This window comes from Hesperophylax consimilis, chromosome 3 (genome assembly GCF_061612785.1).
Source record: "Hesperophylax consimilis isolate HC1 chromosome 3, BYU_Hcon_1.0, whole genome shotgun sequence".
NCBI classification, from domain to species: Eukaryota; Metazoa; Arthropoda; class Insecta; order Trichoptera; family Limnephilidae; genus Hesperophylax; species Hesperophylax consimilis.
This window is the reverse complement of record NC_142838.1, coordinates 20,741,670-20,761,533: the sequence shown is the minus strand read 5'-3', so window position 1 is coordinate 20,761,533 and position 19,864 is coordinate 20,741,670. Positions and strand designations below refer to the sequence as shown.

General features: G+C 33.9%; 1 protein-coding gene across 1 annotated transcript; it reads left to right on the top strand.

Moving 5' to 3' along the window:
* Positions 1 to 897: 897 nt before the first annotated feature.
* Positions 898 to 19,305, top strand: LeuRS-m (Leucyl-tRNA synthetase, mitochondrial). Its single transcript, XM_089650959.1, has 6 exons — positions 898 to 1,100; positions 11,425 to 11,880; positions 11,968 to 13,366; positions 13,749 to 13,999; positions 17,739 to 17,972; positions 19,048 to 19,305. The coding sequence occupies exons 1-6, from the start codon at positions 1,011 to 1,013 to the stop codon at positions 19,231 to 19,233; spliced, it is 2,616 nt and encodes an 871-aa protein (XP_089507085.1). The 5' UTR covers positions 898 to 1,010; the 3' UTR covers positions 19,234 to 19,305.
* Positions 19,306 to 19,864: the final 559 nt, after the last annotated feature.

Genomic DNA, 19,864 nt, shown 5'->3' with positions numbered 1-19,864 from the left:
TACTCGAGGTCTCCTACATGTTACAGATTAATTAAAGATTTTTTTTTATTTTGCCACATAAAAGGTATTTACAAAGCATTTCTTCGTCGTTTGATGTTTCACCTGATTCTTCAAATAATTTATATTTTAAAAATATAGTAAATAAATAAAGTATCTCTTCAAATAAAAAAAGTAATACAAGAAAACTTAAAACATATTGTGATTAGTTAATGTTTATCTATTTTACTTAATAATTTATATTCTACGTTGCCTACTTTTGTAACATTTTATGTAACCTGTGTTTTGTTTCTTTATTTTTATGGACTAGGATATTTGTATGGTGGGTCCCCTCCAATGTAATGTATTATAATACAAATATTTAAAATAATTGTATTGTGTATAGTGTAATAAAATATATACTTGTACGAAAAATTCTTTTCCTATTTATCCATGAAAAATTGTATTGTATTATGTATAATGTAATAAAATATATACTTGTACAAAAAATTCTTTTACTATTTATCCATCAAAAATTGTATTGTATTGTGTATAATGTAATAAAATATATACTAGTACAAAAAAATCTTTTACTATTTATCCATGAAATTCTAAAATATCTACTTCCCACAATAAAAATATATTTTTTTACCCATAGGATTTAGGTGAGTATGTATTCATTAATATGAATCAAAACGATTTGCATAGGTAAAATAGGTAAGTATTTATAAATATGAAATATCCATGCCTTCACTTTAAATTGTATTCATTAGAACCTTTAAAATCAGAGCTGGAATGATGTTTTTGCTTCTTGGGGAAATAGGCCTCTTTACTTTGAAATTTGACTTCCCGCCAAATCTACAGCACGGCTTGTAATAGAGACGGCAGTGGCCATACGGTATATCTATGGACGTGCTTGACAAGTGACAAGTGACAACTTGTTTATTGAGAGTGGTATATTTATGGGTTTATAAGCAAATGACAATACTGACCGAAGACAAACCTACATCAGAAACATAACCAAGAATATAAAAATGTTATCCCTTTTTGGCAATAGTTTATTCGAAAGCTTTATAAAATCACGATCTTGTATTAATTATTCTACTAAAGGTCTTGGAAAATGGGTAAGGGTTTGTTAATTTATGAATTTCCGTAACTTTATTACCGTACAGTGATAATAATATTGTAAAGAGAAGTTTTCGGCTGCGTTAGATCCCGAGCTTCTTACTTGGCAAAATTTTCGCACTCTGCTTCTAAATGTGCGCAAATTATTGAAATAAATAAATACTCCGTTTCAACTTTATTAGTAAAATAAACTATGGTAATTATATTCCTAACCGCCGCACTTTTAGGCACAGATTATGGAAATTACATTTTGTTTTAACAATTACTACAAGAAATATCTATTTACATGCACAAAATAGGTTATTAGATTTAGATTGAAACGAAACTCTCACAAGTGTCACTCCATACAAAAAAGCGGCAAATGGATCATTTTGTAAGGTAAATTTTGAACTATGATTGAATAAAAATGGAATCACAATGCCTATTTTACCATCTATCCTGACTAATAGTTAATTGGAAATGTAATTTCCATAATCTGTGCCTATTAAAAGTGCGGCGGTCAGGGAAATATTTTCCGAAACTATTTACGTCAGGGGAGAGGGAAAAACTTGCATAAAATAGGTTATTAGGTTCTTAGTTTGGGTTATTTAGATATTTTTGTGCGTATTTAACAAGATAAAAACACGGGAAATATTGCATAGGTGTATTAATTTAACCATAATTTGGAAATATTAAATTGGAACTTTAATGCATCTTTTTCCATCTCCCCCCAAGTAAATAGTTGTTTCTTGTAGTAATTTGAAATTAGTTCAAACAAAGTGTTAATAATAAGATACAATTGTACCACCCCAACCAGGAGCACTCCTGTCCCGGTGAGACAGGTACGCCAGGGGGAGCTCTTTTGTTAGGACTTGGAACACATGCTCGGAGGATAGGAAGAAGGTTAGAATTTAATCGACTGGTATACATGGAACCTAATCAGAGGCGGCTCGTGACAGAATTTGCCACCAGTGCATTTCACAAATAATGGTAACATGTAAAATAGGAAAATATACCCAGTACAAATAATTCATTTGTAGAGAAAATCCATTCGTCGCTCTTTCATTTGAGAAAATTCTTCAATTACAAGATTATTAAAGTCTAGTATAGACGAGATCAAACTTTTTCGATGCTCATCATTGATAAAGCAATGAGACGATCTTGGGACATAGTATTCCTCAGAAATGTTTTTACACGTTTCAACGTAGAAAAACACCTTTCGCACTCGACAGTTGTCATCGGAATAGTACAAATTATTTTTAACAGTATCACTATTTCACTAAAACACTCCACCAAGTTACATTTGTAAAATAATTGTAAAATTGATATTGCTCCGTCAGCAATCGCAAAATCATCTCTAGTTTGTTGGGATTAAATGAACTTCGGTTACTTTTGATAAAATCAATGTTAACCGCAATGTTTTCATTAGCACTCATTTTTAAAAACCTTTTGGCAGAGCAAAACTCGCAAAAACCGTTAAAACGTCGCGTCAATCGCCAATACTGAATAGTGAATACTGTCAAGTTTGCAGATATGTAGATCGCGCCGGTACCGCTAGAATATTATAACATTGTTAATTAGTTCGAAATCTGTCAATCCTAACTAATGCATTCCAAACGTTTTACGCATGTTTAAGGTATTTGATAAAGATCAGGATGTTTCGGCGCATGCGCCGATAATGCACCGACCACCTTCTATCTCCACTGCTCTAACACATCAACAGCCGTTATGGGTCTCTACCTGTCTCACTCATTTCACGGTTCCGGCCTCTAGAGATAGTGCCTATAGAAGGTACATGGCATGCCTCGGCAAAGCGAAATATGCACGGGTTGATACCTATATTACATTGTTTTTCGCATGCGCGGGAGTCTAGTACAAACTTTGATTGGTAAGAATATTATAATGATCTGGCGGGAATTCTTCGTGAGTGGATATACAATTTTACATTTCTGACGTATATCGATGTTTGGCAGTGCAGTGCACAAATGCACTAAGGCAGGGACCGCCTCTGAACCTAATAAGCCAATATTGAAATTTAGGATGGGCTGGAATAAAGGAATTGATTGAGCATTGTTTTTTGTGTCTTTTTTTTATATTATAGAAACAAACCGTACATGATTTACAGAGATGAAACAATATACAGGAATAAGATACTTCATGTTGGGTACCTATGATATGTTTCCTTGTAATATCTGCTAAGTGGTATGTTTATTCCTTAATTACCAGGTGACGTGTGTAGTATATGTAGGTGTGAGTGTTTGTGTGTGTGTGTGTGTCTGTATGTAGGCGTATTGAACAGTTTAAATTATTGACATTTATTTATTTATTTATTTTTTATTTATTTATTTATTTGGAAAAGTTGACAGCAAATCTGTAATTTTATAATGATACAATAATAATATTATTAATTATGCCAATTATGAACTTTCCACTGATGAATAGTTAATGGTGTTACAATGGTGTACAATGGCATAGAGATGTTCTCTTAAATTAATTTCTTGTTTAGTTAGGAAATATTAAAAATATTAAAATAAAGGAGGGTGGGGGGGAGGAGGGGGAAATATAGGATAAGGATTAAGAGGCAAAGGACGGGAATATATAGGAATTGAACTAGTTTGAGTTTTGTTGATTATTGAGTTTTTGTTTTATGTCGCGTAAAGTCGAGTTAAATATGTCAATATGGTTATAATTTAAGTTAAAAAAGTGTGTGGATCTGTAGATAAATGAGTTTTGTTTGGAATTTGTCTTACAATGAGGGAGATTAAAAGTAAGCGACTGTCTGCTGTTGCGATTGGGAACATGGAATAATAGGCGTTGAAGAAGATCAGGACTATCGATTAAATTGTGTGTAATTTTGAATAACATTACCAAATCTGCTACATTTCTTCGGAAAGTTAACGTCTGTATATTGAAGAACTTTGCAGAGTCTTCATTACTGATATGAGATCGAAAAGAGCGGAAATTAAGGTACCTTAAAAATCTATTTTGAACACTTTCAATTCTATTTTTATGTATTGCATAGCCTGGGTTCCACACTTGTGATGCGTATTCAAGGATACTACGAGCGTATGAGAAATACAGTGTTTTGAAAGTAGCAATGTCTTTGAATTGTTTACAGGAACGGATTATGAAACCCAGCATAGAAGATGCGTTAGTGACTACGTGGTCAATATGTTTATTGAAATTCAGTTTACTATCAAGTATAACCCCAAGGTCCTTAATTTCTGATTTGGTAGATAAAGGTTGATGATTAATTGAGTATTCGTGTATAAATATGTTTTTGTTTCTAGTAAAGCGTACGATGAAGCATTTGGATATATTTAATTCCAGACAATGGGCATTAACATACGCGTTTAAACGTTGTAAATCCTTTTGCAGCTTGTGACAGTCTTCGATTGATTTTATAGGTGAGAAGATTTTCATGTCATCTGCATATAGGATGGTCTGCGAGTGTAAAAAGCAGTGACCAATATCATTGATATAGATATTAAATAGTAACGGTCCTAACAGGCTGCCTTGAGGAACTCCCGATGTTACAGCAACAGAGTCGGATTTAAATCCAGCAACCACTACTATTTGACTACGGTTGGAGATATAAGAAGAGAGCCAACGATAAAGATTGCCGTGAATACCAATCTTTAAAAGCTTGTTCAACAAGGTTGAATGATCGACCTTGTCAAACGCCTTACTATAGTCGGTATAGACAGTGTCCACTTGTATTCTGTTATCCAAATTATCCTGCAGGTACTCTGTGAAGGTTAAAAGATTTGTGGTTGTAGATTTACCACTAATGAAACCGTGTTGGGTCGTATTCAGGCTGGGCTTAAGAGCAGAATATAGTTGGTCATAGACTATTTTTTCAAAAATTTTGTTAAATATACAAAGTTTGGAGATTGGCCTGTAGTTTTTAACGTCTGTTTTTTTGCCATTTTTGAAAATAGGAGACACATAAGCAGATTTCCATATAACAGGGACAGTGCAATCGGTTAGGGAACGATTGAAAATTAAAGAAAGGGGTAAGGCTAGATTGTGTGCACATTGTTTGATAAAGATTGAAGGTATTTCGTCAGGACCGGCACCTTTGCGAATATCAATTTCCTTAAGGTATTTTAAGACGATTTCTCGTGTCACCTCAATATTGCTTATATTGGATGTATGGTTCCCGACGTCAGTTGGATCAAGGGTAAGTGGATCGGAGGGTTTACTGAAAACTGAACTGAAATATTTTGAAAATAAATTTGCAATTTCCGTTCCATTATTGGCTTTCAGCTCTCCAAAATACATACATTTTGGGACACCTTGGGATGCGTTAGAAGATTTGACGTGGCTCCAGAAGTTTTTAGGGTTTGAGGAAATATTGTTTTCAATATTACTCAAGAAACGGGCTTTGCTTTTCCGACATAAGTCTTTGTGCCGTTTACGAAGCAGGGAAAATGCGTCATAGTCAGTCTGGTTCTTGTGTTTTTTATATTTGCTAAAGTATTTTGATTTTTCCTTAGTTACCTTGATAAGGGCAGCACTGTACCAAGGAGGATATTTCGAGTTCCACGAAAGTTTATGAGGAATATGAAGATTTATGAGGTATTTCAAAAACGTATAGAAACCGTCAAGCGCTGGTTCTATTTGAGAGGTAGAAAAAATGGAAGCCCAGTCAGCTTGTTCAAGGGCGAAATTAATTGAATCGTAGTCTCCACGATTATATAGAAAAACTTTTCTTTTCGCATTTGTCAATGAAGGAGTTTCCTGAAATGGCACACTAATGGATAGAACTTTATGATGTTCATCTTCGGGAACTAGCGGGTCGTCATTAGATTCGACGGAGATTAGTAGATTTGACAGAATCAGATCTAGGATATGGCCGCTTGAGTTTAGTTCACCGTTATATTGAGAGAGGTTCAGAAAATGCATACAGTCTACGAAGTAATTACTAACGTGAGTAGAGTAATTGCTAGCTGCATAGTGAGCAGATGGCGTAGTTTGGATCCATGAAATTTCAGGAAGATTAAAGTCACCTAAGATAATAAAAGAATCATTGGGGTTATTTGATACTACGTCTGATAACATGTTCAGGAAATTTTCGATTAAATATTGATGTTGAGTCCCTCCGGGGATGTACACGCAACATATATGGACCAAACTGTGAGGTGTAGTATTGGTGCGAATGGTGACCCAAATGTCTTCAGCACAAGAAGTCCATTCTGGTCTGGCGACGCTGATCAGCTCCTGTTTAATAGCTATCACTACACCACCGCCAAGACGCTGACCGGTGGAAGCGTAATCGCGGTCTCTACGATATACATAGTATCGAGGATCGAAAAGTTCTTCGTCTCTGATACCTTTGGTGAGCCATGATTCTGTGAGGGCAATTAACACATGATGCCACGTTTGAGTTTGGGCAGTGAATCCGAAAAAATGTCAAGAATGTTACAACAAATATTATTTAGAGTATGAAGAGCTCGGTTAATTGGCGAATTAGATGCTGCATTTGTTTTATAATTAAGAGTGTGGAATAGCACTGTATGTCGTGTACGTCTCAAAGGTATGTTAAAGTTAATAAGGGACAGAAGTTCGGTACAGTCAATGTCATTGTTTAAAATTCTGTGTATAAATATTGAGTCAGCTACTGCTCGTCTTTGCTGCGAAGTTTCAAATGTACACTGAAAGTTATTGTTGAATTTTTAGGTAATATATTTTATAAATTTGTTTTGGATACGTTCTATACTATCTTTGTAAAGTTTATATTGTGGATTCCAAATTGGCGATGCATATTCCAGTGTACTTCTGACTAATGCGAAATATAACATTACAATTGTAAGCGGATTACTGAATACTTTACTTACATGTAGCACGAAACCAAACATTTTATATGACCTATTAACGATTGAGTCAATGTGCTTATTAAATATAAGTTGTCTTCCTTCTTCTAGCCTCTTCTTAAATCTTCTTGTCTATTTTTGGCTCTTCTTGGCTCGTCTTGCCTCTTCTTGCATCTTCTTGTCTCTGCTTGGCTCTTCTTGGCTCCTCTTGCCTCTTCTTGGATCTTGTCTCTGCTTGGCTCTTCTTGTGTCTTCTCGTCTTCTCTTATTTCTCCTTGGCACTTCTTGTCTCTTCTTATCTTTTCTTAGCTTCTCTCGTCTCTTCTTAGTTCTTCTTGCCTCTTCTTTCGACCGGTACGCATGGCAACCCAATAAGCCAATACTGGAACTTAGGATGGGCAAGAATAAAGGAATTGAGTGAGCGTTGGTTTCTCGCTTCCCGATTCTTTTTTGTATCCCAGTTCTTTTTTGAATCCCACTTTTTCTTGCTTCCAGCTTATCATTTCTGTAATTTTACTGCCCGTTCTGATCTTTTCTTGCCTATTCTCACTTCGTCTTGGCTCTTCTTGGCCTTTTTTTTTACTAATTCAGTATCTCCTAGTCTCTGCCTGTATCTTATTGCTTCTTTTTTATTTTATTTTTATTTAATATTTGAAAAAAATATTTTTTTTACATAGATAAATACAGGATATTAACAAGATATAAAACAATAGAAATTATAGCCTTTCCTCACCATAAAGAGACAATGCTCTTGTGTTTGGTGAGGGAATTCTAGTTCAATTATGTATATGTTAGTATGGTAAATAAATTATTTAGAAACAACACAAGATTTAAACAATATTACTTCTAGTGAACGTATTTTGGACTTATAATAGTTTAAGGTAATTTTTTTAATTTAAGGTGAAATTCCTGAATGTTTTCGATATTTTTTAAATTTAATGGAAGGTTATTAAAATAAATTATGCCTAGATAAAGATAGGTATTTTGAATGAGCTTAGTGTTAAATTTTGGGATTTTAATAGTTTTCTGGTATCTTGCTGATGTATTGAATTGCAAGTTATGAGTATTTGACTGTATTTCTTTGTAAATTTGAAGTATTGAATATTTTTGATACATTTTGTCTACTGTAGATACTTTGAAAATTGTAAAAAGAATTTCGGTAGAAAATTTTGACGGTTTTTTCAAAATTACTTCGATTACCAATCTTTGAACTACTTTGAGTGGGTTCAAAATTTTATTATATGTTCCTCCCCAACCAATAATACCATATTGTAATATAGATTGAACAATCGCATAGTACACTCTTTTTAGGTTTTCTAGTCTAAGAATATTTCTAAGTCTTATAAATATATAAATACATTTCCTAATCCTTTTGACGAGTTCACAAATATGTGTTTTCCATTTAAAATATTGATCTATATATACACCAAGATATTTGATTTTGGATGTTGGACTAAGTATAGGACAAGTTTGATTGCAGTTAGTTCTGCCACATGTGCGTTGGTGTATTATAATGTTTAACTCTGGTTCTGATTTAAATTTATTGATTGAAAATGGGATAAATTTTGTTTTTTCTGTGTTTAAGGAGAGAAGATTTTTATCGAACCAAATTTTCAGTATATTAATATCAGCATTTGCCAAGTTATTAACAGTATTCCAATCCGTACCTTCGATTATTATGACACTGTCATAATAATCGAAGTAATAATTTCTAGTAGCCTCCTCTTGTTTTTTTTGGTTCCCCTTCATCTTGCTTCCTCTGTCTTCTTTTTTTCTTGGTTCTTGCTTCTTCTTGGCTCTCCTTCTAACATCTTATTGCATCTGCTAGCCTCTTCTTGGTTTTTCTGGCTTCGAATTGCCTCTTCTTTGTCTTCTTGCTTCTTCTGTGCTCTCCTATTCTTCGATTGTATCTTTATGATTCTTCTAGGCTCTCCTAGTTTCTGAAGGCATCTTTTTGCTTCATCTTGATCTTGTCTTGTTGTGGCCTTTCTTCTCTCTTCTTGCATTTTCTAGTCTCTTCCTGCCTTTTCTTGGTTCTTATTACTTTTCCTTACCTATTATTTCTTTGTCTTGGCTTTTCTTTTATCTTATTGCTTCTTCTTGCCTCTTCTTTCATCTTCTTGAATATTTTAATCAAATAATAAAATGAAGAACAAAGGACACCCCTCCTAAGTGCAATGGATAAAAACCGACTGAAATAAACATGAACATAATTTATTTAGTAGGTACCTACCTACAATGTGTGCCCTAAAAAGTACCTTAAAACACCTACCCTTCACTCTGAACCTTGTTGAACCTTCTTCCTACCTTTCGTTTACCTGTAAACCTCGTTTGTTACTTGTGTTATTTTTTTGTCTTCCCCACTATCTTATTTTGTGAGTTCTATGTTTAAGTGAATACATTACATATATTAAAAGAGAATCAATTGTTTGACTCCGACTTAATCTGTTGACGATTCTAGGTCTATGTCAACACTGTGTCCCAAAACAATATTCAATGGTTTATTCCTAAAAATATGTCCCCCGAAGCCGTAAATCAAGAATACAAGTGTTCTTAGGAAGGTCTTGCTTGTAATACGGTAAAATCCTACTGAAATAAAAATAAATGTAATATTAAGATTATGTAAACAATTATATTGAAAAGATCTTATCTAAGTTTGTCGTCTTCTCTGTGGTCCTGTAGGCGCCAGTGGTTTTGTCATTTCAGGCAGCAAACACTTAATCATGAAAACGGTGTTTAATGAAATAAACCATTAATCACATACGTTCAAGCACACTCGATATTTATGTAAGTTTACTCAAACCCTATGGCAATACACATTAACTGCGTTAAGATTTAAATGCGCCCTTTTTTTGTCAGTGACCACTTGAGTTGACGTGATGCGTCCGTGCTTCGTCTACTTTTGTTTACCAATTATTCACACAGAGAAATTGAATTGAAAAGTTTTAAAACATCTGCTTTATCGAGCATAACTTCTTTTCGGGAGTAATTAATTTTAATAAATAATTTTTGCGTATAAAGTGGAATACGGAAATTTTAATAGCTACTTTTAACCATGGTAAATATTCCCAAGTCCATTACACTGACATTTCGGATAAATTAACGTGAAAAGATTTTGTTTCAATTATACACGGTGTCCGGAAACTCGTAGTACAAGCGGGAAACTGGAGAATCTACACCACATGGGGAACCCAAAAAAACATAAAGTTTTTTGATTTGAGCATTTTAAAAAAAAAAAAAAAACCAAAAAAAAATATTTTTCGGCTATTTTAGGGTTAAAGTTTTTTCTGGTGTTTAGGGTTGAATAACAGATGTTTTAACCCTGCAGAGCAGAAATATTTTATGATTACACCGGGTTAAATGAAGGGTGATTTCAAAATAATGCTTCAAATCCGAGTTTCTTCATTTGTTTTACTTTCAAATAGTTTTAATTAGTTGGGTACTTTGATCTTCAGTAATAATTTATAAGAATTTGATTAAAAAAAAAAAAAAAAAAATCAACTTCAAACTCGATTTACTCGATAACGAAAGCTCAAATAAAAAAAAAATATACTACAAAATCGACTCCAAATGTGATGTAGATTCACCAGTTTCCCGCTTGTACTACGAGTTTCCGGACACCCTGTATATCTATGATAATTACATTTTTAAATCAACCAATATCATTTTAATCTAACCAAGTTTATTATATTTAACAAAAATCTAACTATGTAGAGTGGAAATACTAAATCTTAGTAGTAAGTACTATCTTTACCGACTTCAGCGAGGGTTCCTAACCTATTTGACCATGGGCGTTTCTTTTTATCAAAATTTTTATAGCGGTCAACCGTGGAACCACTTCATTAACCTTTTGAACACCAGCGTATCCCTAAGGATACATTTAAAAAAATTATTTCTCTGAATACAACCAGTTATCTGAGGAAAATATATGCTAGATTACATACTATTTCTTTAAATAATATAACACATTATCTGGTAAGACGAAAATAGAATCAGATGAAACACTGGGAAAATTTTGCATCAGCACACCAAGAGTTAACAGATAAGCACAAATCTAGCAAAACCAAATTCGTCCTTCGGCCAGGATATCATTTTGTTAACCATGATTGTAAATTTGAATTGTGGCATTTTTTCAAAATTCACAATCTACATTGAGATTGACCAACTTTTGCTTTGCGATCGACATGTTGGACTACAATAATTCATAAAAATGGTAGCATTTTGTTAGTTTTTTTGGTTTGTTTTGTTATTTACAAAAACTATATTTTTTGTTATTTTTGTGCTTCTACTTATGTTCAATGTTTTCATCAAATTTTTACCTAAAACTTTATGAAAACATGGGTGATGAACTTGTACCTATTTTATTCACTTGTTACCTTTACGGTTTTAAGCTTTGCTTATCAAATAATTCGGGTCATTTTGAAGCCTTCTAATACGCTTCTTCCTAAAATGAGTTTCTTTATCTGTATTTGAAAGCTTTTTCCATTTTTGTAGCTTGTTATTTAAAATGATTATGCTTTTATTTTAGGGGGAAGAAATAACTTCAGACATTAAGAAAGATATCGAAAGACATTGGAAACCTATGGTTATGTGCCCTCCTAAATCTGAAGGCATTGACAAGCCTAAATATTATGCCCTGTCTATGTTTCCGTACCCATCTGGCCAGCTTCACATGGGGCATGTTAGAGTATATTCTATCTCGGACACAATTGCACGGTTTCACCGCATGAATGGTAAGGAGGTCATTCACCCCATGGGCTGGGATGCTTTTGGTTTACCAGCGGAAAATGCTGCCTTGGAAAGACATATACAGCCGCATGTGTGGACTAAAAACAATATTGAAAAAATGAAAAGTCAATTACTGGATCTCGGTTGCCACTTCGACTGGGAAAGGGAAGTCAATACATCCAATCCAAATTATTACAAATGGACGCAGTCTCTGTTTCTTGATTTGTTCAAAGCAGATATGGTATACAAAAAGGAAGTAAGTGTAAAATATAAAATATGATTCAAATATGTTTTTAAAAGTAAACGTTATTATATGTATTGTAAACAATTTAATATATTTTAGGCCCTTGTCAATTGGGACCCAGTTGACCAAACTGTTCTAGCAGATGAGCAGGTAGACTTGAACGGTTGTTCTTGGCGTTCTGGTGCTGTTGTTGAAAAGAAGCTTTTAAATCAATGGTTCGTACGAACAACAAAATTCGCGAAACAGTTGTACGATGGATTGGAGGACCCAATTTTAAAAGATTGGAGAGATATTATTCATATGCAAAAGCATTGGATAGGCGAATGCAATGGGATTTCGATTGAATTTAAATTATCAAATGGTGAAAATGACAACCAAACAATTAGAATTTGGACTGACAAGCCAGAAAAACTTCTCTATGCTTCTTTTATCGCAGTTTCACCAAAAAGCATATTGGACAAAGAAAATTTTGTATCTAGGCAATATGAAACATATAAACAATTAGTAGTGATGGCAGAAAATCCAATAACAATGAAAAAACTTCCCATCATCGTTACAAATGAAGTAACTTTTGCTGAAGGTACTGATGTATATTTAGGATCTTCTCAAGTTGATGAATCTGACCGATTATTTTTATCAACATCAAATATTTCATATGATGATCATTCTGATTTTTCAACAAAATCACCTGAAGAAATAGATGAATTCAGGAAACAAGTTTGCAAAATGGCAAATTTAAAAAATGTTGGTGGATATCCGGTCAGTTCAAAGTTAAATGATTGGCTTATATCTCGCCAGAGGTATTGGGGAACCCCCATTCCTATAGTTTATTGTGACTCTTGTGGGGTACTACCCGTTGCCAATGAAGACCTGCCTGTTGTATTACCAGAAATTAATGTATCTGAAAAAAGTAAGAAATCCCCCCTGCTGAATGCTGCCAGTTGGATTAACACAAGTTGTCCCAGCTGCGGTGGGAAGGCCACCCGGGAGACAGATACAATGGACACTTTTGTAGATTCCTCTTGGTACTACCTCAGATATCTCGATGCCGCAAATAATGATGAGGCGTTTGCTAAGAAAAAGGTATGGGAAAACTTTCCAGTAGATTTATATATTGGAGGAAAAGAACATGCGGTGCTACATCTGTACTATGCTCGTTTTATGTCCCATTTCCTTCACTCAATTGGTAAACTACCAGAAAAAGAACCCTTCCAGAGATTACTTGTTCAGGGAATGGTTATGGGGAAAGCTTTTATAGTGAAAGAGTCCGGAAAGTACATTACAGAAAGTGAAGTAAAAATTAAAAATGCCAAAAAAGGACTCGCTGTTACAGTAGCTGACAGTAAACCTGTGGAAATTGTTTGGGAGAAAATGAGTAAATCTAAATTCAATGGAGTAGATCCATCACAGATGTTTGAAGAATATGGATGTGATACTACAAGATTATTCATGCTGGCAGATGTAGCCCCCACTTCTTTCAGACATTGGTCCAGTGCAAGTATGTTGTATTATTATCTATATAGTTTAAATCACATTTAATTATGTGATACTACAAGACTATTCATGTTGGCAGATGTAGCCCCACGTCTTTCAGACATTGGTCCCGTGCCAGTATGTTGTATTATTATCTATATTGACAAAATCATATTTAATTATGTATGTGATACTACAACACTATTCGTGCTGTCATACGTAGCCCCCATGCATAGGATAAAGAAGAACACAAGAAATGCCATGTGGGTGTGTTTCATTATCCAAAAGTATGGCCATTCGTTGCTTAATTTTCATAAGCAGAACTTGATTAATTTTATTTTTATAGTTCTTTAGTTATTATCTAAATTAACTTATGGAATATTATATTGTTTTTAATGCTTTCACAGCTTTTCCTGGAGTTCTAAACTGGCAAAGAAGGCTTTGGCTGTCCATGGGGCAATTCCTCAAAGTAAGAAGCACTTCCATTGATGCGGAAGAGAAAAATATCATTTTAAATTCAAAGGAATTTATAGACACTGAGGAAACACTGTGTAGTTCTGTCAATTACTTTGTAAGCGCTACCACATTTAATTTTAATTTTTCCTATCAACTGAGTGTCGGCATATCAAGACTGCAAGGTCTCACTAATAGCTTAAGGGTAAGTTAAATAAATTATTTCTAATTGTGTGTGTAGAAAGTTACAAATTATATCAAACTACTAATATATTGTATGAATGCAACATTTTAGAATTTTCAAAAATATATTCAATTTATTAATTTATGCAAATATAAAACTTTTGCCAAACCAAAAACAGAAGCGAATACAATGTTTTCTTTTTCATAGCTGAAAAATGATTACATACTTAAAATATACATGTAAAATAAATAAAAATATATACATAATACAGTCGAATTGGTTATAACGATCACGGCAGTTCATAGCTATAATGAGCAATTACAAAACGATATTTTGGTTCAGGCTTATCTTTATATAATTGTTGACTGTTGTAACGAGGTCGATTCATTGATATACCGAGCAAATAAATTTGTCAACAAAATTTCAAAATGCATGAATGGGTCCTTGGGTCTGAAAAAATAGTTGGGAATTATTCAAGAATTATTCAGGAATAAGTAGTATATAACAAACAAAGGGTTGGCAAAGCGCAGCGGTTAGCTGCCCGGCGCACAACGGCGGCTGGCAGGAATTACCTATCTCGTTAGGGACGGATTCATATTTTTATGGCACTACCTGTGTAAGATTGTCGGCTATGTGAGCCATTTTTCATCAGGCACAATGTAAAATTGTCACAAAATCTGCGAAAGTGATGTGAAATTTGAGCTTTGCAAATTTGTTCCCTTTTTATGTCTTCTTTTGTATTGCAACTCATCGTCAATTTTTTTTTAAAAAACCAATAAATATGTTCGTGATGGTACCTACTTGCAAGTACCTACATCCCTGCACGGGGTAAATTTATGATAGTGATGCACAACTTTTTCACTAGAGGATCCGCTTTGCCTATTTTTCAAACAGGCCGCGACCTACAAGCCGATTTTTTTTTGTTTTTATTAGGGGGAGAGGATTCATTCTTTAAATTTGGTTCCATTTAGGAAATGAAGTGTAAATTAACCAAAACTCTATAAAAAATGTTCTTAGCCAGGGTTTTCAAAAATTACTCCAAACATTAAATTTTTCTCTACAGCTAAGTGGGCCGTATAAAATTGACATGCGGGCCGCAAGAATGGGGCCGAGGGGTTGTGCAGCACTGGTTTGTGACAAGTCAAATTTTACTGCCAAAAAATAAAACAATCCCGCAAGCCAGTTATTTATGACAAGTGCGATTTTATAAGCGGCAGGCACAGTACCAGTGGCGGCCTGTGAGTTTTGGGTGTACTAGAGTGCTAATATTTAAAAAAAAATGGCATTTCTGATGTTGTTATAGCTGAAAACGATTTTTTATTTTTTTTCGAAAATCTTTTTTTTGTATGAAGATTTTCAGGAAATTTCAGTATAGCCGTGCGCCGCACGGAATTCCTGAAAATCTTCATACAAAAAATCAATTTTTCGAAAAAAAATAAAAAATCGTTTTCAGCTACAACAAAGTCAATAATGTCATTTTTTGTAATATTAGCACTCTAGTAACCCAAAAGTCACGAGCCGCCACTGCACAGTACGCTCAAGATAATGATAGTAAGATAGAAAATTTAGTGATATTTTTCTTTTAAGCCTTGAAACAGGTGATGAAAGTTATAATGAGTTAATTGTTTTGAAGAGGAAATTGAGAAGCATGAAAGCGAAATCTTTTAAACAATCATTGAAAATAAATTTGAGAGATAAAAAAATATTTTGTAATTTATTTTTTTAATAAGTAATACCTACTCGTATTTTGAAAATATACAGTTTTTTTGAGAACGTATTGATAGTAGAGGTAGGTAGGTAGGTACATACGACTTTTAAAAAACCTACTTTGCATATAAGGAGCATATTTAGTCGGTCCCCTCGTGCTCGTTGTAACCAAGTTTGACTGTGCATGTATTTATTATTTACAAACAATTAAGTACGTACTTGCTGAGTTGTTAATTTTATATTCTTCAATGATTGTCACCATCCAAGTTGCAAAAATTCGGTCATAACTTTTTAATTATTCCAAATGATGGCAGACATATATGGTAAATATGTGAAATAATTGAACCCTTATGCGGAAAAACAGCGTTATGTAAAAGTGAGTTTTGAAATATTGGCTGTTAAACATTTCATTTGACTGCAGTGAGATTTGAGACTAAAATCGATAAGTGGTCAAAATATTTATAGTTGCTAGATCAGTGATGATGTACCCAAAATTTTCGATTCCGTGGGGGGTGGGGTTGCTAGTGAATTTGGGAGAAAATAATTCCCCACAGTATTGGGGGGGTGGTCTCACACCAGGGAGATACTTAGAGTAACTTTTACTCTAGAACGTGCCGCAGCCGATACTATATATTATTTTAAATAAATAAATTGTGAAATAACCCAAATTCATCAAATAAAATTTACTTGCACATACCGGAAATCGAACCCGCGACCTTTGGATTGCTAGTCGAGAGCCTTAACCCTGGACCATGGAGGCCATCGGATAAAATATAGACTGCTCTGAGAAAACGTTGCACGTCATTTAAAATAAGTCAAAAAACTTTTATTGTTGACAATATGCTCAACTCCTCGCAAGCTAAACCTGGAAGCGATCTTAAAATAAGTGTTTATTTAATAAGTTTGCTTTTTTGTGTTAAAAAATGAAGTTATTTTACACTATAGTACGATACTGGTTTCACCCCAGCTTTGCCGTGTCCAGTAATAAGGTATTTCAATTAATAGAAAACACGCTTTATTTATCTTAATCAATTTTTTCACTTCAATCAAGTTTTGAGTAGAATACATATTAAAGAAGAACAAAAATAATGCAATTTTTCCAAATTTCAATTTTTTCTGCATAAGGGCTCAATTGATGATAATGTTCTACTGTGCATGCGCACTTGCATGAGAATCTCATAAAATTCGGGGACAGACTTTTACATCCCCTTGTGACGAATTATTGGACCGGTTGTTAGTTTCGAGTGAGAATTATGCACGCTCCAATTAAGTTCTATCTATACAGGGTGTCCGGAAACTCGTAGTACAAGCGGGAAACTGGTGAATCTACATCACATTTGGAGTCGATTTTGTAGTATACTTTTTTTTTATTTGAGCTTTCGTTATCGAGTAAATCGAGTTTGAAGTTGATTTTTTTTTTTTTTTTTTAATCAAATTCTTATAAATTATTACTGAAGATCAAAGTACCCAACTAATTAAAACTATTTGAAAGTAAAACAAATGAAGAAACTCGGATTTGAAGCATTATTTTGAAATCACCCTTCATTTAACCCGGTGTAATCATAAAATATTTCTGCTCTGCAGGGTTAAAACATCTGTTATTCAACCCTAAACACCAGAAAAAACTTTACCCCTAAAATAGCCGAAAAATATTTTTTTTTGGTTTTTTTTTTTTTTTGAAAATGCTCAAATCAAAAAACTTTATGTTTTTTTGGGTTCCCCATGTGGTGTAGATTCTCCAGTTTCCCGCTTGTACTACGAGTTTCCGGACACCGTGTATATTAAATATCTTGCAAGATTTTCCAAGATATTTAATTTTTTTATTATTCTATATTACAAATTGGTACATATCTACAAAGATTTCAATTTATTTTGTGTTTATGCATCTGATTTGGTGCATTAGGTAATTGCCCGTAAACAATTTTTGTTAGAATTTTTATGTGTACTTCAGGTAGTGAGATTTATGTAAACGTCCCCACCCCCACCATATAAGAAGTGCTCAAGCCACCACTGTTTTTAAAGATTATATGTAATATACATGTTTCTGTTGCAGAGATGTCCATTAAACTTTATGGCCCACAGTAAACAATTTGAACGTGCTTTTGCTTACCAGATAATAATGTTAGCTCCTCTAGCGCCCCATTTTGCTTCTGAACTGTGGTCAGGACTTGTGAGTGCTGAAGGGCGCATCGACTGCAAGAGTAACACTATCAATTGGGATAAAAATGTTCTAGAACAAAATTGGCCTGTAGTGGATGCAAACTATGAGCTAAGTTTACTATGCAAGGTGAGTCCAGCTGCAATTTTGTAGAGTAAAAATATTTAGACCCTTTGCTGAAAGTTTATTATATGTTTTTATGTTTCACCAGGCCACTGGCATACAACAGGCAGCTTACTTTCAGATTATATATAACTGAGGTGGCATTACACCGCCTTGCTAAATACCATTTGTGATCTCAAAACGCCCTGTAAAATCATCATTTACTCTCACTATTCTTCTCTCTTATTTAAAAGATTCATACACGGATAAAAATACTAATACTGAAAATTGAAACATGTTGCACGAGGATTTACTCCAGCCTATCTTTTCTCTTTCATAATACTATATACATTCGATTCCGCATAATTGGTACACCGGTTTATCGGGACCGCTGGTTATTTGGGCCAAAACACACAGAAACCAAATAAAGAATCTGATAATAATTTACTTCAGTTATCTGGGACACCATTCCGTTCAATTGGGACAAATTCCGATCTGAAGTTGATGCTAAACGAATTTTAGTTAAGGGCGAGCGTGCATTATGCGGCGCAGGTGGGAGGAGGGGATGCGCCACGCTACGTGATTTCATTTGGTAGTAATTTGGTAGTCTTTGCCCAAGCCGGCTGTTTGCCGCCTGTCGACATTATTGTCAACGTAAAGTTCATTCCGTAGTACACTGCCGCGCGTGTAAGAAGTTATTTTTGGGTTAATTGTTATTATAACATGTATCTGTTTGTTCATGATTTTTTTGTACCTATCTTTATTACTTTATTTTTTCATACCTACCCATAATTAGTATTTTTCCATAGTAATATTTCTTTCAAAAATTTTATTAAGTTCAAAATAAATTTGAGATAACTCGAATAAATTTAATACATATGTGTGCATAGTGAAAAGCTCAATAATTTCAATAAATGTATACGGATGTCATTTTTATTACATTATTAGTTTAAACTCCGCTTATTTGGGGCAAAAAGTTTGGATCTGATGTGTCCCAATCAAACGGAATCGACTGTAATAAAAAAATTGTATTTCTTGTTTGTCTGTAATGTAACAAAATTTAATTTCATGTAATATGTATATCTAATATAATTTTTTGCAGAGAAATGGGGAAAATATTGGACTTTTAAAGTTCCTCCCATCTGAAATGAACCAATTAAACCAACAGAGAGCCGTGGAGTGTATTTTAAATGATGAAATCAGTGCTAAGATACCATCTAAAAATGCTGCCAATACTGTCTTCGAATTATATCCAAATTGTCATGCAGTCATCAATTTTGTATCCTAAGAAATTTATTTTTTCTAGTAATGATACCAGCTGTTAGACCTTTATTCTTTGAAATATATGAATGAGATGTATTTGCACAACTTCCTATTTTACTTTTCCTTACAATTGAACATTCAAGGTACCCTTTGTATAAGGTATAGCCATAATGGTAGCCGGTACAAATAGTACACAATAAAACAGAATAGTGAAAAATTAAACAATTCCCCACCTTACTCCTCCCCATCTCCTTCCCCTCCCACCGACCTTCAGCTTCACAACATACCCCAATTGTGGATGCCATAGTCTCACTGGCTCCAGACGGTTGTGAGTAGTTGGGACTCTTGTGCGGTATTCACATTAAAATATACATAAGATAAAACATTAATGCTTAGCATGAAGGGTACAAGTGAAAACAACAAGTTTTCAGGAGAACATTTTCAAATTTATAAACTGTGAGTATTTCTATTGAGTAGTTAAGGAAACGAATGCCTGTTTTTTATTGAAATACGAGGCGTATCCAGAAAGTAAGTGTACTGAATTTTTGTAGGTTACAAATCTTTTTATTGAAACAAAAAAATTACATGGTTACCGTAGTACATATGTAAGCTATTTTTCGACATAGTCGCCATTCCTCTCAATGCAGGTGGTGAAG